The 27,937-nt window shown below is 40.6% G+C and overlaps 1 protein-coding gene across 1 annotated transcript; it reads right to left on the bottom strand.

Moving 5' to 3' along the window:
- il17rd (interleukin 17 receptor D) lies at nucleotides 1-27,934 on the bottom strand. The gene is made up of 16 exons (XM_067505626.1): nucleotides 27,779-27,934; nucleotides 15,952-16,006; nucleotides 12,175-12,297; nucleotides 9,761-9,879; nucleotides 9,373-9,493; nucleotides 8,059-8,103; nucleotides 7,619-7,770; nucleotides 6,601-6,666; nucleotides 6,367-6,421; nucleotides 5,823-5,933; nucleotides 5,268-5,452; nucleotides 5,061-5,176; nucleotides 4,209-4,460; nucleotides 3,548-4,051; nucleotides 2,451-2,734; nucleotides 1-1,884 (listed from the first exon to the last, which is right to left on the bottom strand). Exons 1-16 carry the CDS (start codon nucleotides 27,896-27,898, stop codon nucleotides 1,766-1,768), a joined length of 2,427 nt encoding a protein of 808 aa, XP_067361727.1. The 5' UTR covers nucleotides 27,899-27,934; the 3' UTR covers nucleotides 1-1,765.
- Nucleotides 27,935-27,937: the final 3 nt, after the last annotated feature.

The raw sequence follows: 27,937 nt of genomic DNA on the forward strand, positions 1-27,937 counted from the left end.
TGTCATTAGATGAATTTATTTCTTTCCTACATTAACGGTACTATAAAACAGTACATTTCTATAAAATGTAGAAAATTTAGGAAAACAGTCTAGCTATACAAATCTTAAACCAGAACAGACATTTTCAAAAAAAAAAAAAAAGTACAAAAAATACAAATAGGAATTGCCAAAATTTCTCTTTAAACAAACTCCAACCTGCAGATTACCCAGAGGCTCTGCTTCCAGCAGCAACTCAAACATTTGAGCCAGAAAATTAAAAAAAAAAAAAAAAAAAAAACTTTATGAAACAAAACCACTGCAGCTACTGATGAAAAAAAACTACTAACTTAAAGTGATCGGGTCCTTTGAATGAAATACAGTCATGGAAGCAATAATAAATGTATGGAACCTTTCCACCAGGAAAAGTTAGGAATAAAAAAAAAAAAAAAAGACCTCTAAAAGCCATTGAAAACGGTTTAATTATGCCATTAAAAAGTACAGAAACATTCCCTCATCAAGTCAAAATTAGGACTTGCAGTGTGAGAATTTTGACTTAGTAATCACACGTTCCTGTGTATTTTTAACATCAATGATCCTTCTTCAGGAGTCAGTAATCTTTAAAGTGGTTCAGTTTCATAATGCGCTTTGTTGTGTCCGTTGCGTCATGCAACAATATTAGAAAGGTATTACAAAGCATTATAACATGTATAATTATAAATGTAACAATAAAACTCAATACTTGTACGTAACCATAAGCTCAGCAATGTAACCACACAATTTAACATGCTGTTGTGGGAGTAGTGCCACCAACCAAATGATTTAGAAATGTATGTTCTAAACGTGTGATTTAAAATATATTTTTTGACACAAGTCACCCAACGCTCCCACTACAGTATAGCATGTACAGTATAGCACATGTTAGTGGAGCATAATTATTTATGACTGAGCTTTGGTCATTATGTCACCTGCTGCTTTCAGGAGAAGTCACTGTTAAACATTTAGAGAACATTTCAATGTTGAAAACACATTAAAATATAGAGCTGAGCACTCTGCCCTCATTAAATATGAATATTGATAAAATGCTCTGTTACTAACAGTAGTAGAGAATTAATCTTTGTAATGAGAAAGACTCATTACACTCAGGTATAAAAATGCTAATTAAATGAAAAAAGGGCATTTTTTAAAGGATAGCCTTTAATCATAAATATGGGATTTTCTTCAAAGCATTAAGTTTGTATTTGCTGTTGAGAATAATTAAAAAAAGTGTTGAAAAGTATTATTAATGTGTCCATACTTTCAAAATCTTCTGTCTTTGCGCATCACAAAGAGCCTAAGCAAGCAGTCTGCTTCAACATCACCTCATCATCAGCTGTCGGCCAACCGATCGGGATGCAGTCTTTGGTTTGAACTGGTCTGTTCTGCCTGCATCTGGAGATGTAGTCCTTTAACAGTCCTCCAGGTGAGAAAAACAGTGGGCTGAACCAAGTACTTTGGTTATTAGGTACTATTGTCCTAGAGGCAGTGGGTTACCGTAGTTACCTGGGTGTAATATTGGCGAACTCCATTTGTCCAGTGTTTTAGAACACATTGGTTACCAAGTGGCCAAGGACTAGAGATCTAGAACTCAGTGATTACTGTAATTAGTACTGAGGATTTTTCAGAGTATATTTCCACAATGTTGGAACGAAGAGCTTCAGAGAACAGGTTCAGGTCCAAAACCAATACACAAATGGATCTGTGATGACATCACTAGGTAGGTCCTCTTTTCATTGGCTCTGGGCATCCACTACAACGATGCTACAGGAGTGAGTCCATCACTGTGCTCTAGGTGGTGGTGCAGCTCGGCTTTGCAAACTGTGGCAGTGCTGCAACGGAGTGACGTGACAGCAGGAGGCTCCTCGTCCCCTGAAAGACACACGGCCCGGTGTGAATGACCCCCTTCATTTTCAGTTAATAATAACTTCATTTATACAGCCCTCTTTAAGACAAAGTCACAAATCTTACACAGCGAAGTAGAGGCCTTTATAAAAGAGAATTTTTTAAAAAGATTTCACTGAAACCATGTCAGATCCTCAGGCAGAGGGTTCCAGAGCTATGGGGCCCTGAATGAAAAAGTCCCCTTTAGTCTAGAGCTGCATCTTAGGTAGAGCCAGAAGGTTCCTGCCTGAGGATCTGAGGTTGCTCTGGCTTCTTGAGAACGAACAGACCAGCAGTATGTGTGGCCAAGAGGAAAAACATGAAGAGCTTTCAAGGTGTTCAGTAAAATCTTTTTAAAAACTGTTCTCCATTTTGTACGAGCTGAAGATCACTTTCAGCTTCATGCCTAAACGCAGGTAACCTACATGATATAAAAGCATTACAGTCATCATTCGGCCTTTGTTTAAAATTACGAAGGGAAGTTGTCACAGCAAATTAAAATGCAAAATCTGGCATCATTAAATAATTTAGTCATAAAAAGACAACAGACTTACCCAGCCCAGAAGAAGATGATTCACTTTCAGCCAGGGAGGAGGAGTCGGCGTGGTCATGTGACAGTCCCTCCATCAAGGGAATAGAAAGCTCTGAGGAAGGGACGGATGAATCGTAAATGCCCGAATCACGAGGAGGCGGGACCTCTGGCAGGGAGGGACAGCCCTCGTCTGCTTGGACAGGGACAGAAGAGAACTCGTCATTCTGAAGGATGGAAGGAGCTGAGGCAGAGGAGGATGAGGAGGAAGATTCTTCAGGTAGAAGTCCAGATATTCCAGAAATGGACCTGAGGGAGCAGAAGAGAAGCAGCATGTGACCTCATGTTACCCTATGTGAAGTAGAAACATTTTTCACTTTAACAAGCATGTGATGTCAAGGATGTCCCCGGTTTAATGGAGTCAGTGCACGGAAACTGACCTTCACCACAAAGGAAGAACCAAACAGTACTTTTTGTTTAACAGCAGAGATGTGGGTTCGATGCAAAGTTTAGAGTTACACAGAAAATATAATGGGCTTCATGCACCAAAGATTCTTTGGTAAAGGCAGAATCTACGCAGTATCGTTATCTGTTGTGTGTCCTTCTACAGATAAAGCGCTTACTAAACAAGTAAAGAGCATCCAATGCATCTGTATTTTGTGTATGTTATTTGACATCGACTACTGATGCTACTGTATGTCACAGTTCATTTGATTCTCACTTCTGTATCAGAGTCTCTGCTTTGTAACTACTAACGTTTGGAGTCGGGTGCTACACAACGTTTGACTTCCTCAACTTTAATTTGTTAAAACCAATTTCTGTGCGCAGAGGACTCTTTCACCCTTACATCATTTTACGGGCACTGGAAATGTGTTACTGAATGTAAACTAAATAGGAACAACAAGAATATGTTTTTAATTCATAATATAGAATATTTAGATTTGATTAAATTTGCTGCTGGCTCATAGCTCATATGTCATGATAATTTAGACCTGCCAAAAGGTGATTAGAGTCACAACTACAAAGGGATCAAGACACACCTGAAAACGTTCTTCAACATCAACACACGATTTTGGAATTAAATCTATTTTTGGCAGATCCCAGTATTACACCTTGCTTTACCTTGAAGTGGGTCCTAGCATGGACAGATTGCAGTGTGGCAGGTCTGGACTAGGACAAGGACCAGGACTGTGGCTGAGGCGGTGAACGAGGCTTGGACTGGAGCTGGGGGCCAGCATCAGCATGTTCCTCCTCGCTTCTCCTTCCCTGCTCTGCAGTGACGGTGTCCTCACCAACACCTTATTCAGCACCAAGTTGGAGTCGCTCTTCTGTTCGGGCTGAGATGACGAGGAGAAGCGGAGAGGTTTTGGAGGAGGGCTTGGAGATGGGACGGCGTGTTTGGAGGGGGAGGCTGAAGAACCTCCTGCAGGTGCCAGCTGCTTCTCGAACCAGTCAGGGTTCTGGCTGATGTGCTGGTGCATGTTGCAGATGGCAACGTAGAGCGAGCGTCCAGACTTACTTCTGAAGTAGTTCCTCCTGGAAATGTTGAGAGGCTGCTGCTCACGGTCAGCCAGACTGGAGTGGAGCCGACTGAAGAGCTGAGGCAGCTGGTCCATCAACGTGAACCTAAGCACATGATAAAAAAAAGTCAGACAGATTATAATATAAGCCATAAGCAAATAATAATAATTACTGAAATATTACTGAAAAAACTTCTAAGGATTTTCCTGATTTTAACCAGAGCTGCAGGTTTTTGTTATTTTGTACATAGCATTGTATTTACCTTGGAGCCAGACTGAGGATGGTGGGGATGTCGTTTTCTGTTGAATAATCAAAGTAAACAGTCATGTAGCGGTTCAGCTCCTGAGCTTCGTCCTCCTTCCTCTGTTTTGCCATCCTCAGCTTCTCAGCAATCATGGCCACACCTACAATAAACAGATCACTGCCCGATCCAGCAATCTGAGAGCTGCTGCTGCTGCTGCTTCGCCGGCTGACGGGGGTCTTCCCTCTACGGCTTTTCTTCTCCACAAAGTAGCTGCAGAAAAAGAAGTGAGCTGAGCAACAGAACAATCAAAAGACAAAACAAGAGAGGAAGGCGGCTCATGTCGTAGTTTAGAAGATTTAAAATTTCAGGGAGCAGCACATAAGAGATGATGGGATACTGCAACCTGGCAGTAACTTGGCATATTTTCAGTTGAACCTTAAAGTGCAATTATCTCAGTGAATAATAAGCAACTACATTTATTTTTTTTTCTCTTTGGAAAAAAACGACAAGACAGTTAAAGTGCAAAAAGGACTAAAAAAAGAGCAGAGTACAAAGGAAAACTTCGAGGAAAATAAATAAAGTAACAGTAACAACGAGAATACAAGGTAATACTAGAAAGGAAACAAAAGATGGCGTATAGGAAGGAAGGTACATTGGACATAGGATACTGAGGACATAGGTACAGGTAGTAATGACCAATAAGACAAAGGCCTTCAAGACTAACACTGCACACTTTAATATGAAATCATTTTAAAGCAGTCGATACCTGCTGTAAAACCAGAGTGCTTTAGCAACATCTAGTGGCAGCTGATGACATTTTCAAAATATCTGTTCATATTTCCAGACACACAGTCGAGGACAATACCCTACCGTAGGCCTTTGGAACAGACAATGATGATGAAGTTGGCTTCATCCAGCTGTCTGCTGAGCCACGACATCTGACCTTCCTTGCACATCTCCAGGTGTTCCCACAGATCCAACACAACCTTTATTTTGAAAAGAGACATCTTAGGTTTATATTATTTTTCCTCCTTGTGATCCACTTATTATCCGGCGGTCTGTGTATAACCTGCTCACCTCACAGTTGCAGAAGTCCTGCAGGAAGTATGCAAAGCTCTGGATGACGCTGGTGTGTTTTGGACAATCTCTGTTGGAGTAACAAATGAAGACTTTGGGTCGGGGCCACGGCCGCTCTGTGTTCAGAGCTGCACTCTGATTGGATGAGTCACTGCTCTCCTCATCCAACTGGCTGTAAATGTTTTCTAGCAGAGCAAAAACGGAAAATACGGGTTAATGCATCGAAACAATGTCTCAATCACGATGCTTGGAGCAACACACCTGCCAACGAGCCAAACTAGAAAATCAGTGCATGTGAACCGAGGAGAATTGATGCTGTTAGACCGAGGGTGGTCCACTAATTTTTACTGCATTGAAGGGAACTGATTTAAAAAAAACAAAAAACTATTCATGGCATTATTTGTGAAAACATTTTCACTTTTAATCCCTATAACCTTTTTCCAATACTTTGAATTCTAACGCCCAAAAACGAAGACTAAAAGGCCTGTGAGGCTGTAAATCGTACGGAGATTCATAGTGAATAAGTGCAATCTCAACAACAATTTGTGCCCCCACCTTGCTGCTTATTGCGACACATAACAGTGAAGAGAGTGGCAAAGGCAGACATGATGACCAGAGGCACTGTGATGGCCATGGCACGGATAGGTCCCGCCCATGGGGAGTGGACTGAAGGAAGAAACAAACACACCCAGAATGAGAATGAGCGCTATGAATGTGACCACTACGCTGTCACTTTTGGAAATATTCAGACTTTCAATTTTTTGCACACAAGTGTTTTTGCCTAAGCTAAAGGATGTAGAAGGATTTAGGAAACGTGCCATTAGACAATCTCAAACACAGTAGAACAAGCAAAAAACAAACAAAACAATATTAATTAATACCCATGCTGCTTTTGCAAGAATCATGTAATATGACCAATAAATCAACAATGTGTGGACAAAACAAAACACTTTAGGCTGAGAGAATGAGCCTTCGTCCTACAATTGACATATTTAATAGCTCAAACAGTTTATTGTTTATTCAATACAACAAATGAATCAATAATGATAATAATTATAAGTGGCTAATGACTCTGATATTGTGTGTGCGTCTGTCTCACCCTGGCTGAAGTGGTACTGAGTCTGCATCCTGGTCGTGTTGCTGTCGTCTCTCAACTGACATAGAAAAGCAGAAACAATGCAAATGAAGAAATGGAGAGCAAAAACAATAGTCAGAAATGTCTAAATTAAATGTATTAACATATACATTCAAAACTAAAACATGATTAAACTGTGGCTCGGTGATCCCAGTATGGTGTATAAATGGAGCCTAGCTCTGCTTTGCATGTATGTACCTCTATAGTGTAAGTCCCTGGAGTGAGATCCTGGAGGACACATGTTGTTCGGGGCTGGTTTGCATCCTGTGCACAGAAAAATTTATTAAAATGTGAAAAACTCATCTCAGCGTACTGCTAGCGTCACGTCGTTTCATGTTACAGGGTGTGCAAGAGGTAAATGGCATGTGCTTTGTCCACTGAGGTAGAAAAGTCAAATTACCATCAACAAATCTCAGTGGCTTTGTAAGTAAAGAATGTTTTAAACAGTGAGCATCATAAAGGCCCAGACATGCATCAAACACGGCTGGTCAGACTGTGTAATTACATCTGAAACAGGAGAGAAGGTTTGAACTTCTCTTTCTAGCTCTTTCTTCATGTGCGTCACTTTTGCTGTGTGCATTAAAAGTCGCCTACACTGATTTTAGACTTGCTTCTTTTAGTTCTAGTTTGGGTAAGTACATTAAATTTCCAATTGACATTCCTACATCAAAATATCTCTCTGCTTTTAGCTGAAAATTGCCTCCAGAAAACATCACTTGGAGGAACCTTCAATTCAGATTATGTCGTCTTGTTGCTCATACAATGGAGTTTCCAATGATGGTCAAATGCTTTTCCAGAACTCCTCCAGATGGCGTCATCTGAACTCCTAATGATGAAAAACTCCCCAGGGTGATGTCATTTGAAGGAGTTTTTCAGCTAGAGGCACGCAAATAGCTTGATATAGGGAAATCAGAGGGAAGTTTAAAAGCATTAATGTATTTAGACCCTAAACTTAAATCATAGAAAGCAAGTTAAAAATTGGTGAAGTCGCCCCTTTAAGTGCAACACAATAAAAACGTCATGAAGACTGTGACTGTCGACGTGTGGGTGCTGACGTTACCGAGGACAGACAGAAGACAGTTTTAAAGAGAGATGAGGTCTGGCTGTCAGGAACACTGATATTCAACGTGTCCAGACTAAATTTTGTATGAATTGGACCGTTTAAAACAAGAGGCAACTCTGCCTCTTACACACGAAACCATATACTGGGTCTTACTGTTTTGCAGCGTTCCAGTTTGAAGGGTCCATCCTGCCGCAGTTTGTAGTACAGGTAGTAGAAGTGAAAGCCAAAGGACGCCGGAGCCTGGTCGAACACCACTTGTATGTTCGATCCAAGCTGAGACACATTCAGGGTCTTTGGCTTCCAGTCTGCACAGACAGACACAATCCAAACTCACAGACATGCACTGATTGCCTTTAAATTCTGCAAATAAATATCCGGCATCAGACAGACAAGTCCACAGTATATTCCCGTTTTTGTTCCTTTTTTAAAAGTTATGAATAAGGAGCCTGTCTGTTTGCTGACCCTGTTTTAATTTGCTGTTCATGCAAATTAATCAAAGGCAGACCCAACTACGCTGCTTTTGTGTAATCAGCACCTGGACGAACTCTGTTTACATGTGGCTCTGGTTATGACGACGACACTGAGGAACTTACATGGTTTGCAAACCAGGTTGTCTGATCCCAGGAGGACTTCGCATGCTGTAAGATAAACACACACAAACAGCCGTTTTCATTTTTAAGCCTCATTTTCAGAAACATTTTAGGCCACTTTATCAAACTCCACAGCTGGTATCAGTGTCCTCGCTGTGTGCCAAGGTATATATTAGTAATATTAGTACTTTTTAATCTTCAAACTTTCAACTAAACTTTAATAACTGTGCTGTTTGCCATCTTTAAATGTATCATATACTTTGGGTACATATCATGCATGGGCTCTTCTCATATGTTTTCTGAGTCTGTGTTCAGTGTAATGTGAGTCACGTGTCATCACAAGGATTAAGAAAATAGAGAAACTCTTGCCTGTTAGGAACTTAGCTGTTAGGCCAACCACCCATTACTTTGTCTGTGTAGCTGATTTTGGTGACACAATGTCTGGGTCAGGAGGCCCAGCCTTGCTTACTGAATGACACTAAAAAGTTGATTGTTAGGTAGAGGAGGAGCAGAGACGCAGGTGCAAAGATTTCCGAAAGTTCAGTAAAGCTTGTCACAGCACAATGCAATTTTTTTTTTTTTGTACTTCAAGAAATTGTGAGATGAAATGGTGAGTTTATATAACAAAACGGCTTTTAAAGCCCTAAAGAGGTAAAGATGCAGCTGAATTTGTTTCCATTTATCTTTAAAACCTCTAATCATTGAGTAACTCTTCAGATTAATCTCCTCGAGAGCATCGAGGTCATCGGGTCAAAATCTGCTCGTGGGCCCTAAAACCCATTTTAAAACTCGGGGGGGATCTTTCTTGTCAGCCTGTGGCTCCCAGACTGTGGAACGCCCGGCCCCTGACTCTGCGTGTGGCTGATTCTTTTAAAAAGCAACTGAAGACACTGTTCTGCAGACAAGCTGACTGGGCTCTTATGGTTGCATCCTTGTTGTAGTTGTGTGTTTTATTGTCTGTAATATTTTCTCTTTTTTACATTATGCAAAGCACTTTGTGATTTTATCTGTGAAACGTGCTATATAAATAAAGTTGACTTACTACACCACAGGAACCACTGCTTGAAGCAGAGCAGATTTAGCACCAGTTAATTTTGTCTAATAAAGCGGATTAGGACACGGTCTGACAGAGCTTTGCAGCAATATTGGAAATATGTAGATCAGCCATTGTTACCACTCACTGTGTTTCTTTAATCTGCGAAGAGTTTTTCTGAGTTTCAAAGCTGGACACACTTAGTGGATTCACTGACAGTAACTACACTATTAATTATTCAGTAAACACGGATGCAGCTTAAATGAGGAGAGCAGCAGACTCACAGTTGGTCCTGAGGAAAGATGGAGGGAAGAAGCTCTCATTCATCAGAGTTGGGAAAGGAACAATACGAACCATGTAGTCTGTGTCAAAGGTCAACCCGCTGAACGGCTGACTGCTCAGCTTCTGAGTGAGGGAAACAACAATACACGTCAGTGAACGACTGAAAGAGAGAAAAATAGAATTAATAGTAGAAAAAAGAAGAAAAATAGGAGAAAGGAGAAGAAGACGATAAAGAGAAAAGTAGAAATCAACAAGTTACATTAGATAGATTTTCCACTCATCATTAGGAAAAAGTCTTTAACGAGTCAGATGTAGCATCATGATACTGCAGGAAAAGGCATCGCCATAAAAACAACCAGCTGCCGTCCGTGTTTAATGTGAGCGTCTCACCGTGTTCCTGTAGGAGAAGTTGAGTTGTCGTGGGTCTTTGAGGAAGAGATGTTGACACTGTTTACCTTCAGGATTTTTGTCCTCCAGATAAACTCTGAAACCTTTAATGTGTTCGATTCCTGCAGAGACACGAAGGGACATTCAGCTTCACCGTCCTTTAACAATCAGTTACCTGCATCCTTCTCTCCTTGTTTTCCTTCTCTCCTCTTCTCCTTACCTCCTTCACATCACCTCTTTTTTTCTACTTTCTACATTTTCTTCCCTACTTGTTTCATTTATTTTCTTGCCCTTTCCTTCCCTGTTTGTTTCCTTCCTTAACCACTTACTGGTTACTCTTCTCCTGTTTTCTTTACTCCTTCATCTCCACCTGTCCTCTCCTTGTCCCCTTTTATTCTTCAAAGGTTCCTTTCCTTCCCTCTTTTCCTACACTTCTATTCCTCTTTAAATTCCTCTTTTCTTTCCTGCATTCTTCCCTGCCGTGCTTTCATGTCTCTGGCTTTGTATCCTTCAATTCATCTTCTAAATTTCTCTTCTATTTGTTTAATTCTCTACCTTGCTGTTCTGTTCATGTTTCTTCATCTGCTCTCCTTGTTTCCTCTTATCTCCAACTGTCTCCTCCCATTTGCTCCTCTATGGGTTTGTGTTCCCCGTCCTCCCATTTGGTCCTTCCCTATCTTGTTTCCTTTTATATCCTTGTATCAGCTACTTGTCCCTTTCTTTCCAGTCTTCTCTCCACTCTCCACCTCCTCCACTTTGCTCTTTGAAGACACATCTGTCCTGTAATTACACCTTTACATTCACGCAACATGTTTTTCCTATTAGCTGTGTGAGAGGAGAGACAAAGCGAGAAAGGAGCAGTAAAACAGGTTTTTCTGCAGTAAAGGTACTTTTTTATTATTTGGAGCTTTCTACTATATACATTCCAATCAGTCTGAAAGTAAAAAAAAAATCCAATCAATTGCCAATGAATTGGGTACAGACATTATCATGTGGCTGGAGCTGAAATCATAACAGCTACTAGTCTGCATGATGCTTTGTTTATCTTTCCTTTATGTATCTGCACACCAACAGTGTAAAATACATATGAAATTCAATATGGCTGCAAAGAAACCAAACCTAAAAACCGTGTCTGCTGAAAGATTCTTTAACAGACAGTTTAGTTTCAGTTTTGTTGAAAAGAGGAAAATATGGCGCATGTGGTGCACAGACATTAAAAATGAGACAGTCCTTAGTAACAGAGGCGGATTCAGATTATCTGAGGAGCAGGGGGGGAAAGAAATCAAGAGGTCACCTGATAATCAACAGAGAAAAACAATGCAGCCTTTCAAATGATGGTGCATCAGTTTTTATAACATCTCCTTTAACGTGGGGGGGGGATCTTTGAGGGAACTTTATCATTTCTGCTCTACAGTACAGCACAGAGAGTATCTTCTTCCCAATCTTTCTTTATGGCATGCTTATCAAGCTCATTTCAATGTTTAGGATAAAATATAACAGCAACTGTTAGCCCCACTCCAATACTTAGATCCTAAAGTGTTACAGTGAAAAAATACTGAAGCAAGTCTCCATCCAATGGAAATATATTAGACGTCTTTTGCATCATTGCAACTCGAAAATTCAGCCTGACAAGTTTGGTACCTTTGTAAATGTTGGATTCTCTAGAATATTTAAAAAGTTTGTGGTTCTGAACTTAGGTGACCCACAACTCATACACCGGCCTACTGGTTGATTTGGAAAACATCTGTGGCATTAGTAATCTACTTCTTTTCCATTATGCCTCAAACATGGTTTCATCTATGCTTTCAGCTTGTTTCAGCAGCCTGCTTTAAGCAAGAGGAACTAATTAAAGAGTTTGACATTTTCATGGATGAATTCTGTCTACACGGGACTGTGACACACAACATTGGTGGAAAACAACTTTTATAGGTGGATTGTTTTTTTTCTGAGAGAAAACAACAGGCAGTATTGTCACAGTGAAAGAGAGGTTCACTTTACAGGAAGCGTGAAAACACACACACACACACACACACACACACACACACACACACACACACACACACACACACACACACACACACACACACACACACACACACACACACACACACACACACACACACACACACACACACACACACACACACACACACACACACACACACACACACACACACACACACACACACACACACACACACACATTCCTTCACAGTAAAATCGTGGTATTGTTGTGTGAGATGTGATCCTCTCTCTCTCTCTGGGCCTGATCAAAGGACACACACACATTGCTCGGGGTATAATCTTAGGGATTGGAGCAGTTTTAAGGGTTTACTTTCCAGTTCCTTCTCTCACTTTCCCTCTCCTCTTTCCACATGTGTCTCTTTGAAGAACCTTGTAAACAGACAGACAGGTACCTAGTGGACTTGCAGACCAGTGGACGACCACGGCGGCCTGATCATCGCAGGCCAGGTGGCTAAAGGAAACGTTGGTGACCTCATGAATCACATGTTTCCCCAACGGATAGTTTAATGAACAGTCTGCAGAGAGAAAAATATATAGAGACCATGAAGAGAGATGATAAATTATTACACATTTCATTTCATTACTGCATTAATCCTGTGGAAAATTGCTAGTTTGCATAGTCCGATGAACAGTAACGATAAACTAACTCAAGTAGCAAACGGTGATAAAATCGAGGATGAAAAAAAGCTAAACGTAAGGATGTGATGATAGCAAAAATAAATTAATAGCACAACTGAATTTGATTAGAATGTTAACAGCAACAGACATGGGGTCATAAACAAACAATGCAATTATTTGAATTTGTGCGATTATCTCAGGATAACCCGGATCATTTTCTTTTTATCAAGTGTCTTTCTGAGATAACGAGGTAATTATCTTGTTCTCAAGAGATAATGGCCTAAGACTAACAATTGCATCCACATTTTCTTCTAATCGTCAATAAAGTTTACAAGACAGCTGAAGCAACTAAAACATTTCAACAATTAGTTTTTTTTCCCCAACAGCAATTTGACAGAAAACATACTGTTGGAAAATTACTCTGAGAATTTACTTGAGTTAAAGTGTTGAAAATTGAAGAAATGTTCTGTTAGTAAAGTTTTAAATATTCCGTCACGGGTACATTTTCTACTATTATATGAATCTGCAAAGTAAGAGTGAACTTGCAGTAGCATACAGCAGAAATGTGCTACAACATCACAGGTCTGTCATCCAAAACTTTACAAACACCTTCAGTCATTCAATCGTCCAGCCTACTGCTGCCGCAACTCCCTGTTTTCCCAACACTTCTCTTGTTTTATCTCATAAGAAATGGTCAATGAGGGACAGAGGAGGAGGAGGAGGAGCAGCCAGCCATGAACCAAGAGGGATCGGAGGAGAAAGGATGGACTTAGGATGTAGAAAAGAAAAGGGGCGTTAGCTCAGACACGACTGACTGCTCCTCTTTCCTCCTATTGATGGAGATGACTGAAGTGAGGAAGAAGAGGATGAAGACTGGACAGAGGAGAGGATGTTGAGAGGAGGCGAGGGAGCGTGGTATATAGGAGTCACTGTGCCTCTTCCTCCTCAAAGCAGGGTCAGGTTCAGGGCTAAGGGAGGAGGTCATGGCTGGTCGCTCCTCTTCCTCCTCATCTTCCTCCTCCATCATAAAGCTCTTTTATAAGATATAAGGAGGAGGGGAAGGTCACAGCTTGTTGCTCCTCTTCCTCTTTAGCTCCTCTTTGTCTTCAGAGGTTATTTAGGAAGAGAAGGAAGAAAGAGGGTCAAAGAGAAGTTCACTACAGTATGGAGTTTCTTGCCCTTCCTCTCGTACCGTTTACAGTTTAGGACGCAAAGAGGTTGAGAAGGTTACAGATACAAGCAGAAAGAGAAAATCAGATGAAGAAGGTGGTCAGCTACTTTCTGGCAACCAACCAGTCATATGTTACATCACCCAGCATTACTTTGAACAGACTCCGGAGCTGCATGTCAGTGGTCCTCCAGAGTCTGCCTTCACAAAAACAAATCCAAACAATACGTTTCAGTTGGAACCGGGTCGTGTAAAACCATTGAAAGCGTCACTACTCGCTTTAACCACCACAAGTGTTAGTGTGTGTGTGTAACACACGGATGTTATACTAAACATCAAAGCTACTGTGATACAGGGATGTCGGCAGCCACAATATTACTTATAATATAATACCTAATATTACTTCAAGTTGAAGTACTAAGCTCCAGTACAGTATGAAAGTACAAAGAGACGTCATAAGTCATGTAAAAACATCACAGCTGCCATAAAGAAGGGTCAACTTAACAGCAGTATACCTGGATGTAAAGGGCTAAATTAAAACCTGAGCCACAGGTAACAGAAAATGCCTAGCGCAACAGTGTGGCTCACTGATTTTTAATAGGTTTTGGAAGATAGAGAATATAATGTTACGTCATGTTACCTCACACCATCTCGTGAGGTATGCCCTCAGCCTACTACCATGGCAACAATGGGTTACCTTTGTGTTGTTTGGATTCTCTTCTGGACACACAGGAAACTGTTTCTAGTGTCAGTTCCTTCTTGCTTTGGTTGTGCACAAGCAAATTGTAAATGAGAAAAAAAAATAATAATAACTTAACGTTAAAACCCAAGTCTGGAGATCAAAGGTCAACTGCTGCTTTTTATTCCCTGTATCCCCCGTTACATCACTGCATCATACTCCAACAGCTGGAGGCTCCCAGAAAAGAAAGCAGTGAGGTGTGTCATGCACACGCACACACAGCTCTGATTGTCATGCTAAAACATCTCAAAGCTTCACTCTGGCTTAAAAAATGTGGGTTTCGCGTCATCATTCCAGACTCATGTGACCTTCTGACCCCTGACCTACCGGTGAAAGAATATGTTTAGGACCAGATTAATGAAAATGAATCACATACAGACACAAAAGGAAGGTTTAGGTTTGGTGATTCAGTGGGAGCCATGTGCTGAATATATATGATAGTATGATGTATTTAAAAGAAATGTTTGAAACTTTAGATTTGGATCATGTCTGTACAGTAAAAAGAAATTAGCATAAAGTTTGGGGGAAACAGCTTGTGTAGCTGAGTCCAAAGTAAAAGGTGAAGATCTCTGGGAATTTCACAATTTAATGTTTGATTATATTCTGGTTCCTGCGGTTAAGAATATGTTTCAACTTTTCTAATATTATTTACAAGCTTTATTATTTACAAAGTCAGGGGCTACAAAGAAAAAAAACTGCAGGTGTAACATCTTACAACTAATAATCAGCAACAGGCCAGATTCAAAAAGAGCATCTGTCAGACATAAGGATGAGACCATGTTTATCACTGTAAAAACAATGTAAAGGTTAATAATTAAATGTGAAGGTCAAGTTAATGTTTTATTGTTTTTGGATTGAGACAAGAAACAACTCAACACATATGGTTCAGCTTTAGGATGTTGATATTCATTTTTTTTTAGCACAATTTCATATCACTAATGGACATAAATATTAGCAGAAGCCCTAATTGTGATTTTTATGGGAACACATTGTTCTATAGGTGCAATAATTTGTTAAAAATAAAGATTTTTTTCTTTTTAAATAGTATTTTTCAAAATAGACTTCAAGCCTACAACAATAAGGATGTTCATGTCAACATGTTCCTTTAGTCTTTTCTGGTTGATCCATAGGCTAGCAGCTCAAAATACAGTCATAAATAAATTATTCCCATAAAACAAGAAGACCTCTTGAGTCTTACTACACTGTTATTTATGTTTCTCTTTGCTTTACATGGAAAGACAAAAACTTTTAAAACTAAATTGCAGTTTTCTATAGGGAGAGCCTGAAAACCACACACACACACACACACACACACACACACACACACACCATCTGAAAGTGCTTCTCGCTCATGGTCACGGACAAAGGCAGGAGGCAGGGATCGGCTACGGCTCAGAAACTTGACTTTTGGAGAGAAAAGAACAAAAGAAAGCGAGGAGGATGAGAGTGATGGGGGTGGAGGTGACGGGGTGAGGCAGGTTTTCGTGCTGAGCGACAGGAATCACAATCAAGTGTTGAGTTTCATACTAAAATATGAGGTTATATGGAAAGTTTCACCTTTGGACAATCATTTAAAAACAGCAGAGAATCCAGGGTTGGGCACAGAAACAGTCTGAAAATTCAAATTAAAGAGGAAAAACTCACTGTCAGCTCTGAAGGTGACGGCCAATCTGTGACCTCCATCTGAACCAGACTGCACCTGAGAGGGAAAGAAAACATCTTTTAAAAAAAGCTCCCAATACGCTAATAAAGGTACTACTTCGTTCTGTCATTCCAACTGGGGATGCATGTAATGATTTGTTTCACTATTGACAGGAAGCACGCATCAGTAACTTGTTGGTCGGTTAGGAAGGAAGAAAAACCAAACACATGAAGACCAAGTGAGCCTTGTAATGTTGAATCCCTCATTGATAATCAATGATGTAAAAAGGAAATTTGGTCAATCCGGATTGATTAGGACTAAGGGGCAAAACAAAAAAAATGTGTGTGTGTGTAAAAAAAAACAGATAATAAAATATGAAATAGTGATAAATGTGCAGCCAACTGATGGCGACTCAAAGCTCAGCAGACTCACCAGAAGTAACCGCACCCACTTTAGCTTCACCGTAAATGACGCCACACTATGAATAAATGGCATATCCTAAAGATGGAACTCTAAAATAATTTATTCAGAATGAGGAGGCACCAAAACACAACTATTATCCTCTTGTTAACACTTCAGGTGCTTTACTCATCAAGAATTTATTATGTATGTCAGGTTAAGTGGTGCATTTCATCAGGTTTCTCATTTCACAGTGAAAACATAAGCAGGCTGAAGAAAGATGACTGTAACCTGGTTAGTTAACTACAGGTAACTGCACTCAGTGAGGGACCTGACAGGACCATGATGTTCTCCCTAGCTCCACCCAGGAGCTTTATTTCACACAAAAGACAGCAGATACAGTATCACATGATTAATGCTGCGATAAGCGGAGGCGTAAACACCAACTCTGTTATGAGCTACAATACAATAAAACCTTTTTCCGTGTCCTGACACAAAGATTCTCATGAGGCATGTTTCAGTTTTACAGTGTGACCTGGTTTTCATGTTGCCTGCCTGGGTGCGCACACACACACACACACACACACACACACACACACACACACACCTAAGTGCAATCCAAAAGACCCCCCATTGTGAGTGTTACAGAATGCGTGCCATGCTTGTTAGCAGCCATTGTATCCTAACAACCATCTATACACGTCTGTTTGTGATTATACACTTGTGAAGACACTCTGCCCTTAAAGCAAACACAAAAATCAGCTTAGAACCATGAATGAGTCCTTTGCAGAAGTGAGGGACAGGCAAAAATATCCCTCACACCATTGTTACAAACATAGAAATGCACATACACACATCTAACTTATTATGCTCCTTTTCATTCGATATTTGGCTTTTAGTTTGTCTCCACTTCCAACCTTTGACCTTCAGGGGTTTACATGCTGCTGTGTGCACAGATGCCCCCCGGGATGCATGAAACAGGAGGGTAATTAAAATCCGGGGACGTTTTTTACTGACAGCACAAAAATGCTGACTTCCTGAGACACATGCTCTGCCCCACCCCCCAAGAAAAGTTGGTTATAGTGCAACATTTCCTGCAGGTTAAGCTAGTGAAGACCCCCACGGGGTTGTGGGCTGACCTGCATGTTCTTGGACTTTGAAAGAGAGCCGGAACATCAGTGGGATTCCCACATAGACACAAAGATAGCATGCAAACCCTAAACACCAAATCCACCAAATCCCTCGATATTTATATCAAACCGACAAAAGTTTTATTTTTTGTTAAGACAATCATGAGGTGTGCAACAATTAACCTATGAGGAATACGCACCTTTTAGGCATTAGGTGCATTCAGTGGCAGGATGCATCTGAGAATTTCTGCAACTTTCCCACAATCAGTGATTGTAAAATTCCCAGTGATTTACTTTGTCCACCTTTTGTAGCCCAAGTCAAAGTTTTAACTTCTCTCTCAAGTTGTGTTTTGTAAGTTGGCCTAAAGTGATGTTGCTCTTTAGAAATGTTAAAATCCTTTTGAGCACACGGCTGCAACAGAGATAACATGTGACACTGGCCAGTGTATTTGTTTTTCGAGCAGTTAGACTGTATATATCAGTCATAGAAGCAGCCACTGTGAGAATCTGATGCCAAATTTCTGACTGCAGGTCATCTTTGGTAACCAAAGCTCCAAGTCAGCCACTGGTGGACGTGTCACACAGCTCTAGGATCAGGTTGTTTTTGTTTTTTAACTGAGAACCACAGATTTTACAGTTTCTCTCTCAGCTGTCAAGGGTATGATACTCTCTATACTTTCAATTACAAATTCTTATCTTTAGAAGAATTAGAATGGAGAATGCGACATGGCACAGCCCCACTGTCAACATGCAACTCAGACAAAGTCCTGACACAGAATATAGTGGTCAGCATTAGACAGCACGTCAAACTCATGGGCAACGTGCCGTTTTGAATAAAACCTTGCACAGGCACACAATTTTAATACATTGTTCTTACTTGTCAACTGTCGATTTGAATCTGAGAAAACCAAAAACAGTACAGAGGCCTGCAGATCATTTAGAAGTGAAACAGGTTTTCTACCAGTTGACTTTGCCCGTGACAACACCCACAAGCACGAGCCAAGCTTTCATACTTTACAACTGATTGTCTTTTTAAAAAGACAGAGACTTTTTCTTCCTTCCTGTCGCCAGGTGTTCCTCACTAGTTACAATCATTATACGCCACACACACACACACACACACACACACACACACACACACACACACACACACACACCCACACCCCCTAAGGCCTGAGCAGACTGAGTCAGTAAACAACAGAAAAGAAAAGAAGCAAAAATAGTGAAAAGAAGACAGAGGAGTTTGTTATTTAATGTAAAAAAAAAAAAAGAACTAAAGAGCAGCTGTTGAACATGTAGCACACAGTCAGCACACACACACAAACTGAGCATCACAGGTTCGACTCTTTGCTGTGGTTCACTTTTTAAAATGACAACAAAGAACAGAAGTGAACTATAAATCTATAAGCACAAAAACCCAAACCCAAAAGACAGAGCAGAATTTCCCTCGGGAATCCCCAGATACACACACACACACACACACACACACACACACACACACACACACACACACACACACACACACACACACACACACAGTTCTTGTGGTAATAAGAGTTTATTGCAGACTCAGTTCGCTGAACATGATTAATCACAGTGCTGGAGGGAAGGATAAGAGATGGAGGAAACGATAGAAGGAGGAAGACAGAAAGAAGGCAACATATAGTAAAGTGGGGGGGGGGGATGAGAAGTAATGACCAGGCCTGCAGGGAAGTAAGGAAGGAAAGAGGGAGGGAGGGAGGAAGAGAAGTAGGAATCTGATTAAACAGGAACTACATCAATTACAGCTTTCAGGGTTCACGTAGCAGACTTCTCCTCTCCCTCATTTTGTTTGGGGCGACCAGACCAGTTCCAGATGTGGAACAGAGAACGCGGGACACGCTCACAGCTGACCTTTAATCAACTTGCTGCCCATGAGCGTAGCTACAAACAGCTAGGAAAGATCTGTGTGTGGGGAACCGGGATTAGACTAAGGTATTGAGCGTCTAGCTTTTGGGGCAGACTGATCATCTGCCAAGTACCAAAGAGATTCATAACCTTGATCACGTAGACTTTGATCAGATAGGTCTGGCTTTAAATCATACGTTTGCCAATTTCAGACAAAGCCTTTGAACAGCTGCTTGTAAATTGATAAAGGTTTGGCTACTTTTATTAGATAGGAAAAATGTTTTAATGGGGAAAAAATGCTTCTGTTTATCATTACAAACTATCAAAACTTAGTTGTGGCGATGAACCAGGTATCACTTTAGCTTTAGAGTCAAAATGTTTTAAGCTATACTCATACTCGCAATTGTTCTTTTCTGCTGCAGAACAGGAGCAAATGGGCATCTACTTTTATCAAATTCTGCTCTACAGAAATATAAAAAGCAGCAGATCTTTAGTCAGTCACCAGACAGCAGATCACGGTAGAAATGAGAGCTTCACCACCTCATCAAATAACAAATTAATGGACTCAGGGAAGAAAGGAACAATGCAGCTGAATACAGACAGATGCTCAAAGAAAAGTGCACGTGACCTAAGAGGAAGGTGTTATCACCCCAGCTGGGTTGGAGCATTAACGGAGGTGACGCTGTGCCAAAAAAAAAAAGAACCAGGTACAACTTTTTCCTGATGAAAACTCAAACAGATGCAACCCAGTCGAGCTAGTACCAGCAGTAGATATGTGCTATAAGGTCAGGGAGACTGTTCACCTTTCACCACAACACTGATCCAAAGCAAACAGTCTGACAAGCATGGAGTGACCTCAGTTAAAGGCCTTTGACTGTCCCTGAGTGACGGCACCAAAACCCAGACTTAAAGCCTGCAGAACATCAGTGGGGAAAAAACCTGAAGGAGGCAATTCACAGACAATTTCCATCAAAAGTGATGGAGCTTGAGAGGATCTGTCAGGAACAAGGGGATAAACTGCCCAAATCCAGGTGTGAGAAGCTTGTAGAGACTCACCCACTAAGACTGGAAGCTGTAATTACTGCCAAAGGAGCTTCTGCAGTTTCCAAATTAAAGGTCTGAATATGTTCGTAAATGATTTCACATGCATGGGTCATAAGCAGGGGGTTTGTTTTGACTTGTGAAATGCCTCAAACTTAACTGCAGAGGAAAATCATGTTGCATATTGTAGCGTGCAACAATCAAAGTTATGAGTCTGAACTTTCTGATGTAAAATGGCTGTTTACAGTTTTTTTTTTCTAAATCACTGGACAGAGATTGAAGGACACATTTTGATTTAGATTTTTCGTACATGCTGCGCATTAAATGTGGGTATTTGGAACAGTTACAAACATTTTTGGAAATAGCAAGCAAGTCGCATGAACTAGAGATGATCTACTCCAGTCTTTAGCTTTCACAAAGCTTTCTGCAAATTCTATTTAAGAAAAACAGAGAAAGCGTTTCTGTCCTTTCTGGTTCGCCAGCGCACGAAAAAGCACCAGCTTAACACCCAACAGTCTTGAAATGTATTTTTAGTCTTTAAAATGAGAATTTAGCTCCACAGTAACGCTGTGTATGAGGGTCTGTCTGTGTGCGTGTGTGTTCAGGAGCAGCCAACCAGAGAGTTCCCACCACAGGAACAAAACCTGCAGCTTCCTTCTCCTGCATGACTGCTCCTCAATGACTCCCCCCAGCTCCCGCCCTCTTCTTCCTCGCCACTCCTCCTCCTCCTCCTCACCCAGGAAGAGCTACTTCTCTCCTGCTGTGACAGCTTGGCTTTTAAAAGACTCTCTCATTACAGAGCAAGGACCAGGACAAACTCTTGAGTCTCTTTGTAAAGAGAAAACTGACTTTCAGCACTGGACACCAAATGCACATGTGCAGTCTGTGGGTCCAATCTGGAAAACAAAGAACCGAGTCATGTGACCTGGATCTAAAGTTACCTACTGAGCCACATAAGTGCCCCACAGGCTACAAACACGCAACCCTCTCCCAGCAATCCAGTACTCAGGAGTTCAACCCCCTAACAAAACCTGGAATCAGGAAGGAACTGCTAACACTGTCCAGCAACTCAAGGGTCTGGTTTATATGCTGCATCTTATAGAGCTAACAAGCTAATAACAAAGAGCTCCAACTTTGTCTGCTGAAATCACAGGTTTTGTATTTCAAACTCAAACAGGAGCAGGTCTGAGAATGTCAGGCCCTGCATGTCAGAATCTAATCTAAATCTAGGTTATATCGCTTGGTTCAGGTCCAGTAACATCTAAATGTAGCTTATTTAATATTTTCCTCTTTTTTATTCCATTTCTTTATGTATTCTTTTAGTCCTTCATTCAAATCTCAAATAACTTGACCTAAAAAATAAAAATAAACTGGTTAAAAAATGCTTAAACAAATGCCACTGTACAACCTTCTCTCATACACTGGTCTCAAACACTGGTGAAGCAACAAGATGCTTTTCCTTGTGAACTAAACCTTCTAAGAAATTCTTCTGACTCCAAAAGGGAAACTTCCCCAAAGCAGAGAGATTCCATTTCATGAAAATCTCTGATGCACAACAGCAACAGGTAGTTACAAATCATTGCACTTTAATTAGTTTGTGATGGAGCAGCCGTCATGGGAGAAACTCAATTGATACAAACTGTTGGTCCCTGAAATAAAAAATAACCCTCTGAAATAACGTGAAAACTGACAACAATAACAGTAAAAAGAAAGAAAAAGGAATAAAAATAAGAACGGAAAAATGTAAATGTGGCACTGATTTTGATTTAACAGAGTTTGTGAAAAAAAGAAACAAACAAACAAAACAAAAACAGGCGCAAAACCAACCAAATGCAGAAATTCGCTGCAAATAAAAAACCTGCCAATGGAAATATTTCTGTTGCAGGACACATCTGTTGCTTTAATTCATGTACAAGCTTAAAACTTGTTACCATGTACAGATAGTTTTCTGATTGTTTTAACTTTCCAATAGCATGTTACAAAAGTCAGTATTTGGCTGGATTTTCTGTATGTGTGGAAAATTGGGTAATTTTCTTAATTAGCTTGTGTTTATCCAAAAAAGGGCTTTAAGCTTTTCCTTCATATGTTGCCTTTGAATCTTAAACCATGTCCAAGGTATAGTGTAGGATATTTCCTTAAGAAAAACACAATAAAACTACATACTAACATATTTATCTCTGTAAAACCATTTTCCTGACGTGTTTAGTGTAAGAGATGAAGCTAAAGCTTCGTTCCTTTAACTTCTGCCTGATTCAGTGACCAGCAAATACATGTGTTACACATTGGACGTCCACCCAGGCATGACGCCCTCTGAGGCTCTCAGATGCCAAAAACACACCGGAGCCCTGGTGGATGATGGGATATGTGACATGGTTAAAGCGAAATGACAGGAGGGTGAGGTAAAAAGCAGGATGAGGAATCCAGAGCAGGATGGAGAGGAACCCTGAATGATTTCCTTCCTCCACTGAGACAGATGTGATGGTTTCTGCAGATGTGTTTGACCAGAGAGGGACTTTTAACTGGACCTAAACCATTTATCTTTCTGGTCTTCTGCAGAAACTTGATTTGTGGATTTTGAAATAGCATCATCATGTTCAGGAATAACTTAATAGTGTGTTGAAGAAGACGTTTATTTTAGATAAGTCTGGTTACTTGTAGTTAAACTGGTGTTCTATTTATTATATTATACAAACACTAACCACAACATTATGACCACCTGTAAAATGTAACTCAATCCGAATACAGCAGCCAGGAATTCGACTTTTAAAATCTTATCGTTTCTCCGTTTTTAAAGTGGCAACCGTCACAAAGGTGATAATTCTACTCTGCTTATTCTTAAGATCATAGTGGATGGTGGGAACGTACTGGAGTGCGTTAAATTAAGAGGTGGTTCTAATAAGATCCAGTGACTTTTGTGATTGAAGATCACTTGTTCAAAAACGGGTTCACCAGACTTCTGTACCTGAAATTTCACTCACAATTTCCACATCTGTGTCCATGACGTTAATTTCATTAACTCCCCAGTCCACTAGTTACCGTATGGACTCTGAGGTCGATCACATGAAGGCCAAATATTTGTGTCTGCGTTGACTGTCCAAAGCCCCAGTGCACCAACTGTCCTTGTGCCAGAGAAGTAGACCAACAGCTTATTACAAACAAAACCCCAAAAATCAGCTATGAACTGGCTGTAAGAGGCTCGGCTTCTTTTATTGACTGCCCACTGTGACTACGAGAGCAATGCTAATTTAGTGGAACGCTCTTATATTGGGCATGTTGTAAAATGCCCACGTCGGGTCTGCGTTTACATGCAATTAGTAACTGGGATACTGAGAGAAATCAGCTCTCTCTCTCTCTTGTAAATCAGGGAACGGCGTTTACATGCACTTAAAAAAACCTGGTAACTGGAACTCGATGTACACATGCAGCAGAACAGTAACCGGATTTGTCGTCCACCTTGGACTTATTTTGTAGCCTGGATTATAGATTTTAATAGTGATAGAAAATGCTGCTTTTCTAATTTTCCATTTGTTTGTGTCGCATCAGAGCTACAGCACAGGGGAAGAGAAAGGTGGGGGGGAAAAAAAGCCCCTTTCAGACATGCACTGGAATTTCTCAGGTAAAGTATGTGTGAACGAAAATGTCTTCAAGTGAATCGCCGCCGACATTATCCGAATGATATCCTTCAAGCCCCCAGTGCAATGTCCGCATTATGTGCATGAGCTCATGTGAGCAGCATCCTGCTCTGTGCTGAATCAGTGGGAGGATTAAAACCGAGTGAATGGGCGTGTTGATGACGTTTCTCTAACACAACTGCTGTTGTAGTCGAGTGACTGAACCTTCTTTTATTAGCTGCGTGGCTCTGATGTGCTGTAAATAAAACAGTTTCCCACAGATCAGGTTTTATATTACACTGTGCCTCCTGTGCGCGTTGCTCATGCACGGAAATCGAGCGATCTCACATTGTGAGTTTTTAATCAGGCCTCAGAGAGCTGGATTTGGATCAGAAAGTTTTGGGTACTTTCTTTTCCCTGGGGTCCATCAGTGCATTGTAACGTTCCACAACTCCCCCCTCACTGTCCCAACTCTCACTCATTTTCTGCATTTGTATTCAAATGTCCACTCCAGCTATAATCGACAGGAGCGTTGCTGTAGTAGGGATGTTGTTAGGGGGTAGAAGCACAGCCCAGAACTTAATTTAGACCCCGGTTTCTGCAGTGGAAATGCAGGTAGAAGAACTAAGTCACTCAATGACAGGTAATACCACTGACTACTGATGCCCTGGATACCAATATCATGGAGAGAAAATAAACCAGAGTTACGAGTAGAGTAGCAATGATTGGTGATTAAATTAGTTGATGGACAGAAAAGTCTGTCAATTTTCTGTCTGTCACTGTCAACATTTTAACTTATCAATTATTCATTTTTCCAGCAAAATGCCACAGAATTCTATAATACATCTCTGTAAACATGGTATGTATGATAGAAAGAATAGACTACAAATAAGACACTTTGTCACCGTAGCAAATATTTGTAAAAATATCAGCATCATATACAGGATTAGGATTATACTTCCAAAAACTTTTTCCTGCAATTTAGGGCCCTTTGCAAACATGATGCTGACATGTGAAAATGGAGCTTTTATGGATCTCATGCATGAGTGCGCGGGCGCACACACACACACACATACACAGAGCTCTAATAACTTCACACCTGTAGGTAAGCAAGTCCTCACACCCTGATGCAGCAGCTATTGATGTGCTTTTCTGAAAAGAAAGGGGAAACAGGGAGGCAGAGGGGGGGGAGGTGGCACAGTGTGGTGTGTGTGTGTGTGTTGGTGTTTTAGGGGGTGGGGCCACAGGAAGGAATGTTTCAGCAGAGTAAACAGTGTGAAGCTTCCTGTAGAAAACACTTCAAAGCCAAAGTGAGGAACCCAGGATAATGCACGCGCACACACACACACACACACACACACACACACACACACACACACACACACACACACACACACACACACACACACTCTGCATCAAAGGCAGGTAGGAGTCATCTATCAACACAGTAAAATTAAAACCTGTGGAGTGTACACACACGCGATCAGATAATGCTACTCTCTGCAAACACACACTCGGTCTTTCACATTAATTATTTGAGCAGCAGAATTGACTCAGGTCTGCAATTAGCAACACGTGGGGACATTTTTTACCAGTTCAATTCATTGAAGCCACAGGTTTATATGATCTCTGTGTTTTCTTTGGTAACGTATTTTAGTTTTGTGTCTCTGAAACTGATGGAACTGATTCATAAAACTGGTTGTCTTAGGATTTTATTACAAGGCAGAATTATGTTTTCTACTTTGGTAAACAGACAGTTATAAGAGCTTATTTTTATTATTTCTAATACATATCCTTAATAGGCAAATATGTTTTGCCGTATGAGGACACGAACAACACGCTTAAAACTAGTCCCCAGTTTCATTTATAGCACATTAAAAGTTCTGTTGTTGTTGCCACAAAGGACATTTTTTAATAAACACAGATTTCAGAAGCAAACCATCAAATCTTCTGAGATGCCACGTAGGTCATGTTCCTTTGGATTTATTCGAGCTTTGTACCGTGTCCATTTTTGGATCCAAATTATTCTTTGGGTTGACTTATTGCTTAACACTGCATTAGTTTATTGACAGAATGTTTTATCAGCAATACTTCTGCCTGATCATTAATTATTTCAAAATGCTAAACGATATCTGGCGTCAGCCTCTCCAGTGTTTTCTTTTGATAATAAGCTGGATAATTTTGGGTTTTGGACACACACACACACACACACACACACACACACACACACACACACACACACACACACACACACACACACACACACACACACACACACACACACAAAGACATCACTCTCTACTTTGAAAGTGCTGGAACATGACTGCCAACATTCACCTATAATCTAATCTGGACTCAGGCCATTGTGAGCAGAAGTAAAAACCAGAGCTTTAATCATGCCAAAAGTCCTGTACATCCCATCGCTGTCTGAGTCAGGAATCCTAATCTTTTTTTTTTATTTTATAAAGTAAATATGTTCTATTTCCAATTTCACATACAGTACATCTGAATAAAGGATATTTGCCATTTCATTCTCTCTTTTTAAAAGCTAAATGATTTATCCACAGCATCGTTTACACATTGAATCAATATTGAAAATACTAATTTAGTGCAGGCTAAAACATGTCTTTTAATATCTGAAAACGTATTGCAGAAGTAAATGTGGTTTCTGAAACGCTCCCAAATCCACGGTTTGATCTGAAAGGGCACAGGCCAAATGGTTCATTTATGGCTGCTCTGAATTGCAAAGACAGAGGAGCAACGTCAAACGGTCAGCTCATCCATTCCTGTTTTCCACATCAAATGATTTTACACAACACACACACACAAAAGGCAGGAAATCATCTTTACTACCTGCAATTCACCCAAACCACAAAACCCAGCTGGAAAGAGGTGGAAGTCCTCTTGAAAATATGCAAGTCCCCGATACAGAGTTTTTTTTACACTCACTCCTGGTTTGGGTTAATTGCAATTAAGTGCTCTTGAATGAATTTTATAGGCCCCAAGCAGCCAAACACAAAGCTAATACAAAGCTACTTTAAGAAATTTGTTTGCTACAAAGAAGGAAATGTCTGATTATAGGAAGAGAGGACAAGTAGGAGTGAGACAAATGTGACTGTTACCATCACAGGTTTTTTTTATTTGGGGTTAATAAAAAACCTTTTTACCTGAGCATGTGTCAAATACAAAATATCCTTCACGTTGAGTTAAGTTTACACCAGTCACTCGTTTTTGTTTCACATTAATATCGATGATCTGGGAAACGGGACATCGATTAAATCAGACATAAAAGTTAAGCATATATCGAATTAAAGGCCTCCACGGTAAATGATAAGTATCCCGAATAACACACGATGCCCATCTCATTTAGAATCAAGTTCAGGTGTGCACTTAGGATTTCTGCACATTTGAAGAACAGTGAGCGATTTCTAACTTGGCACTTTTTAAACTGGAGTTTCTACGTAACAAATTGGCGGAGCCGGAGTCGCGGCTGCGCGGACAGGTGAAGGTAGCACGTCTTCAGGACGCAGCCTGAGGACACGCTGGACTACACACTCAACAAACCCGTGTCTTCTAACTCCACTGCTGTTATGTGCTAAAATACACTGAGTTGAGCCTACATGGACAGAAAAGTGCCAGAAAACACAAAGACACAACCAACCAGCGACAACTGCACTTTTTGGAGAATTGAGACGCAGCAGCCGCTTATAAGAAATGTCGTTAAAAAAAACTCGGAATCTATTTTGTTTTGTGCTTTTTACCTTGAAAGCGCATCGCTCCTGGTTTGCCCTTTTGTTGGCTGGAGTTGTGAATCCACGGGAAAAACATAAAATCAGAAGGAACCCGGAGAGAGAGGTGAAGAAACTTGGAGAGTCCGCCATTTCTCCGTCAAGTCTGAACAACTCTGAGAGAGAGAGCGT

This window comes from Channa argus, chromosome 5 (assembly GCF_033026475.1).
Source record: "Channa argus isolate prfri chromosome 5, Channa argus male v1.0, whole genome shotgun sequence".
Taxonomy (NCBI): domain Eukaryota; kingdom Metazoa; phylum Chordata; class Actinopteri; order Anabantiformes; family Channidae; genus Channa; species Channa argus.

Excerpts from the sequence above, each read along its gene's own strand:
- il17rd (XM_067505626.1), bottom strand. The coding sequence starts at position 27,898 with ATGGCGGACTCTCCAAGTTTCTTCACCTCTCTCTCCGGGTTCCTTCTG. Across the intron at positions 4,461-5,060 it reads GTCTGTTCCAAAGGCCTACG|CTACTTTGTGGAGAAGAAAA; the intron begins GTAGGGTATTGT and ends CTTTTTCTGCAG. Across the intron at positions 4,052-4,208 it reads ATCCTCAGTCTGGCTCCAAG|GTTCACGTTGATGGACCAGC; the intron begins GTAAATACAATG and ends TCATGTGCTTAG.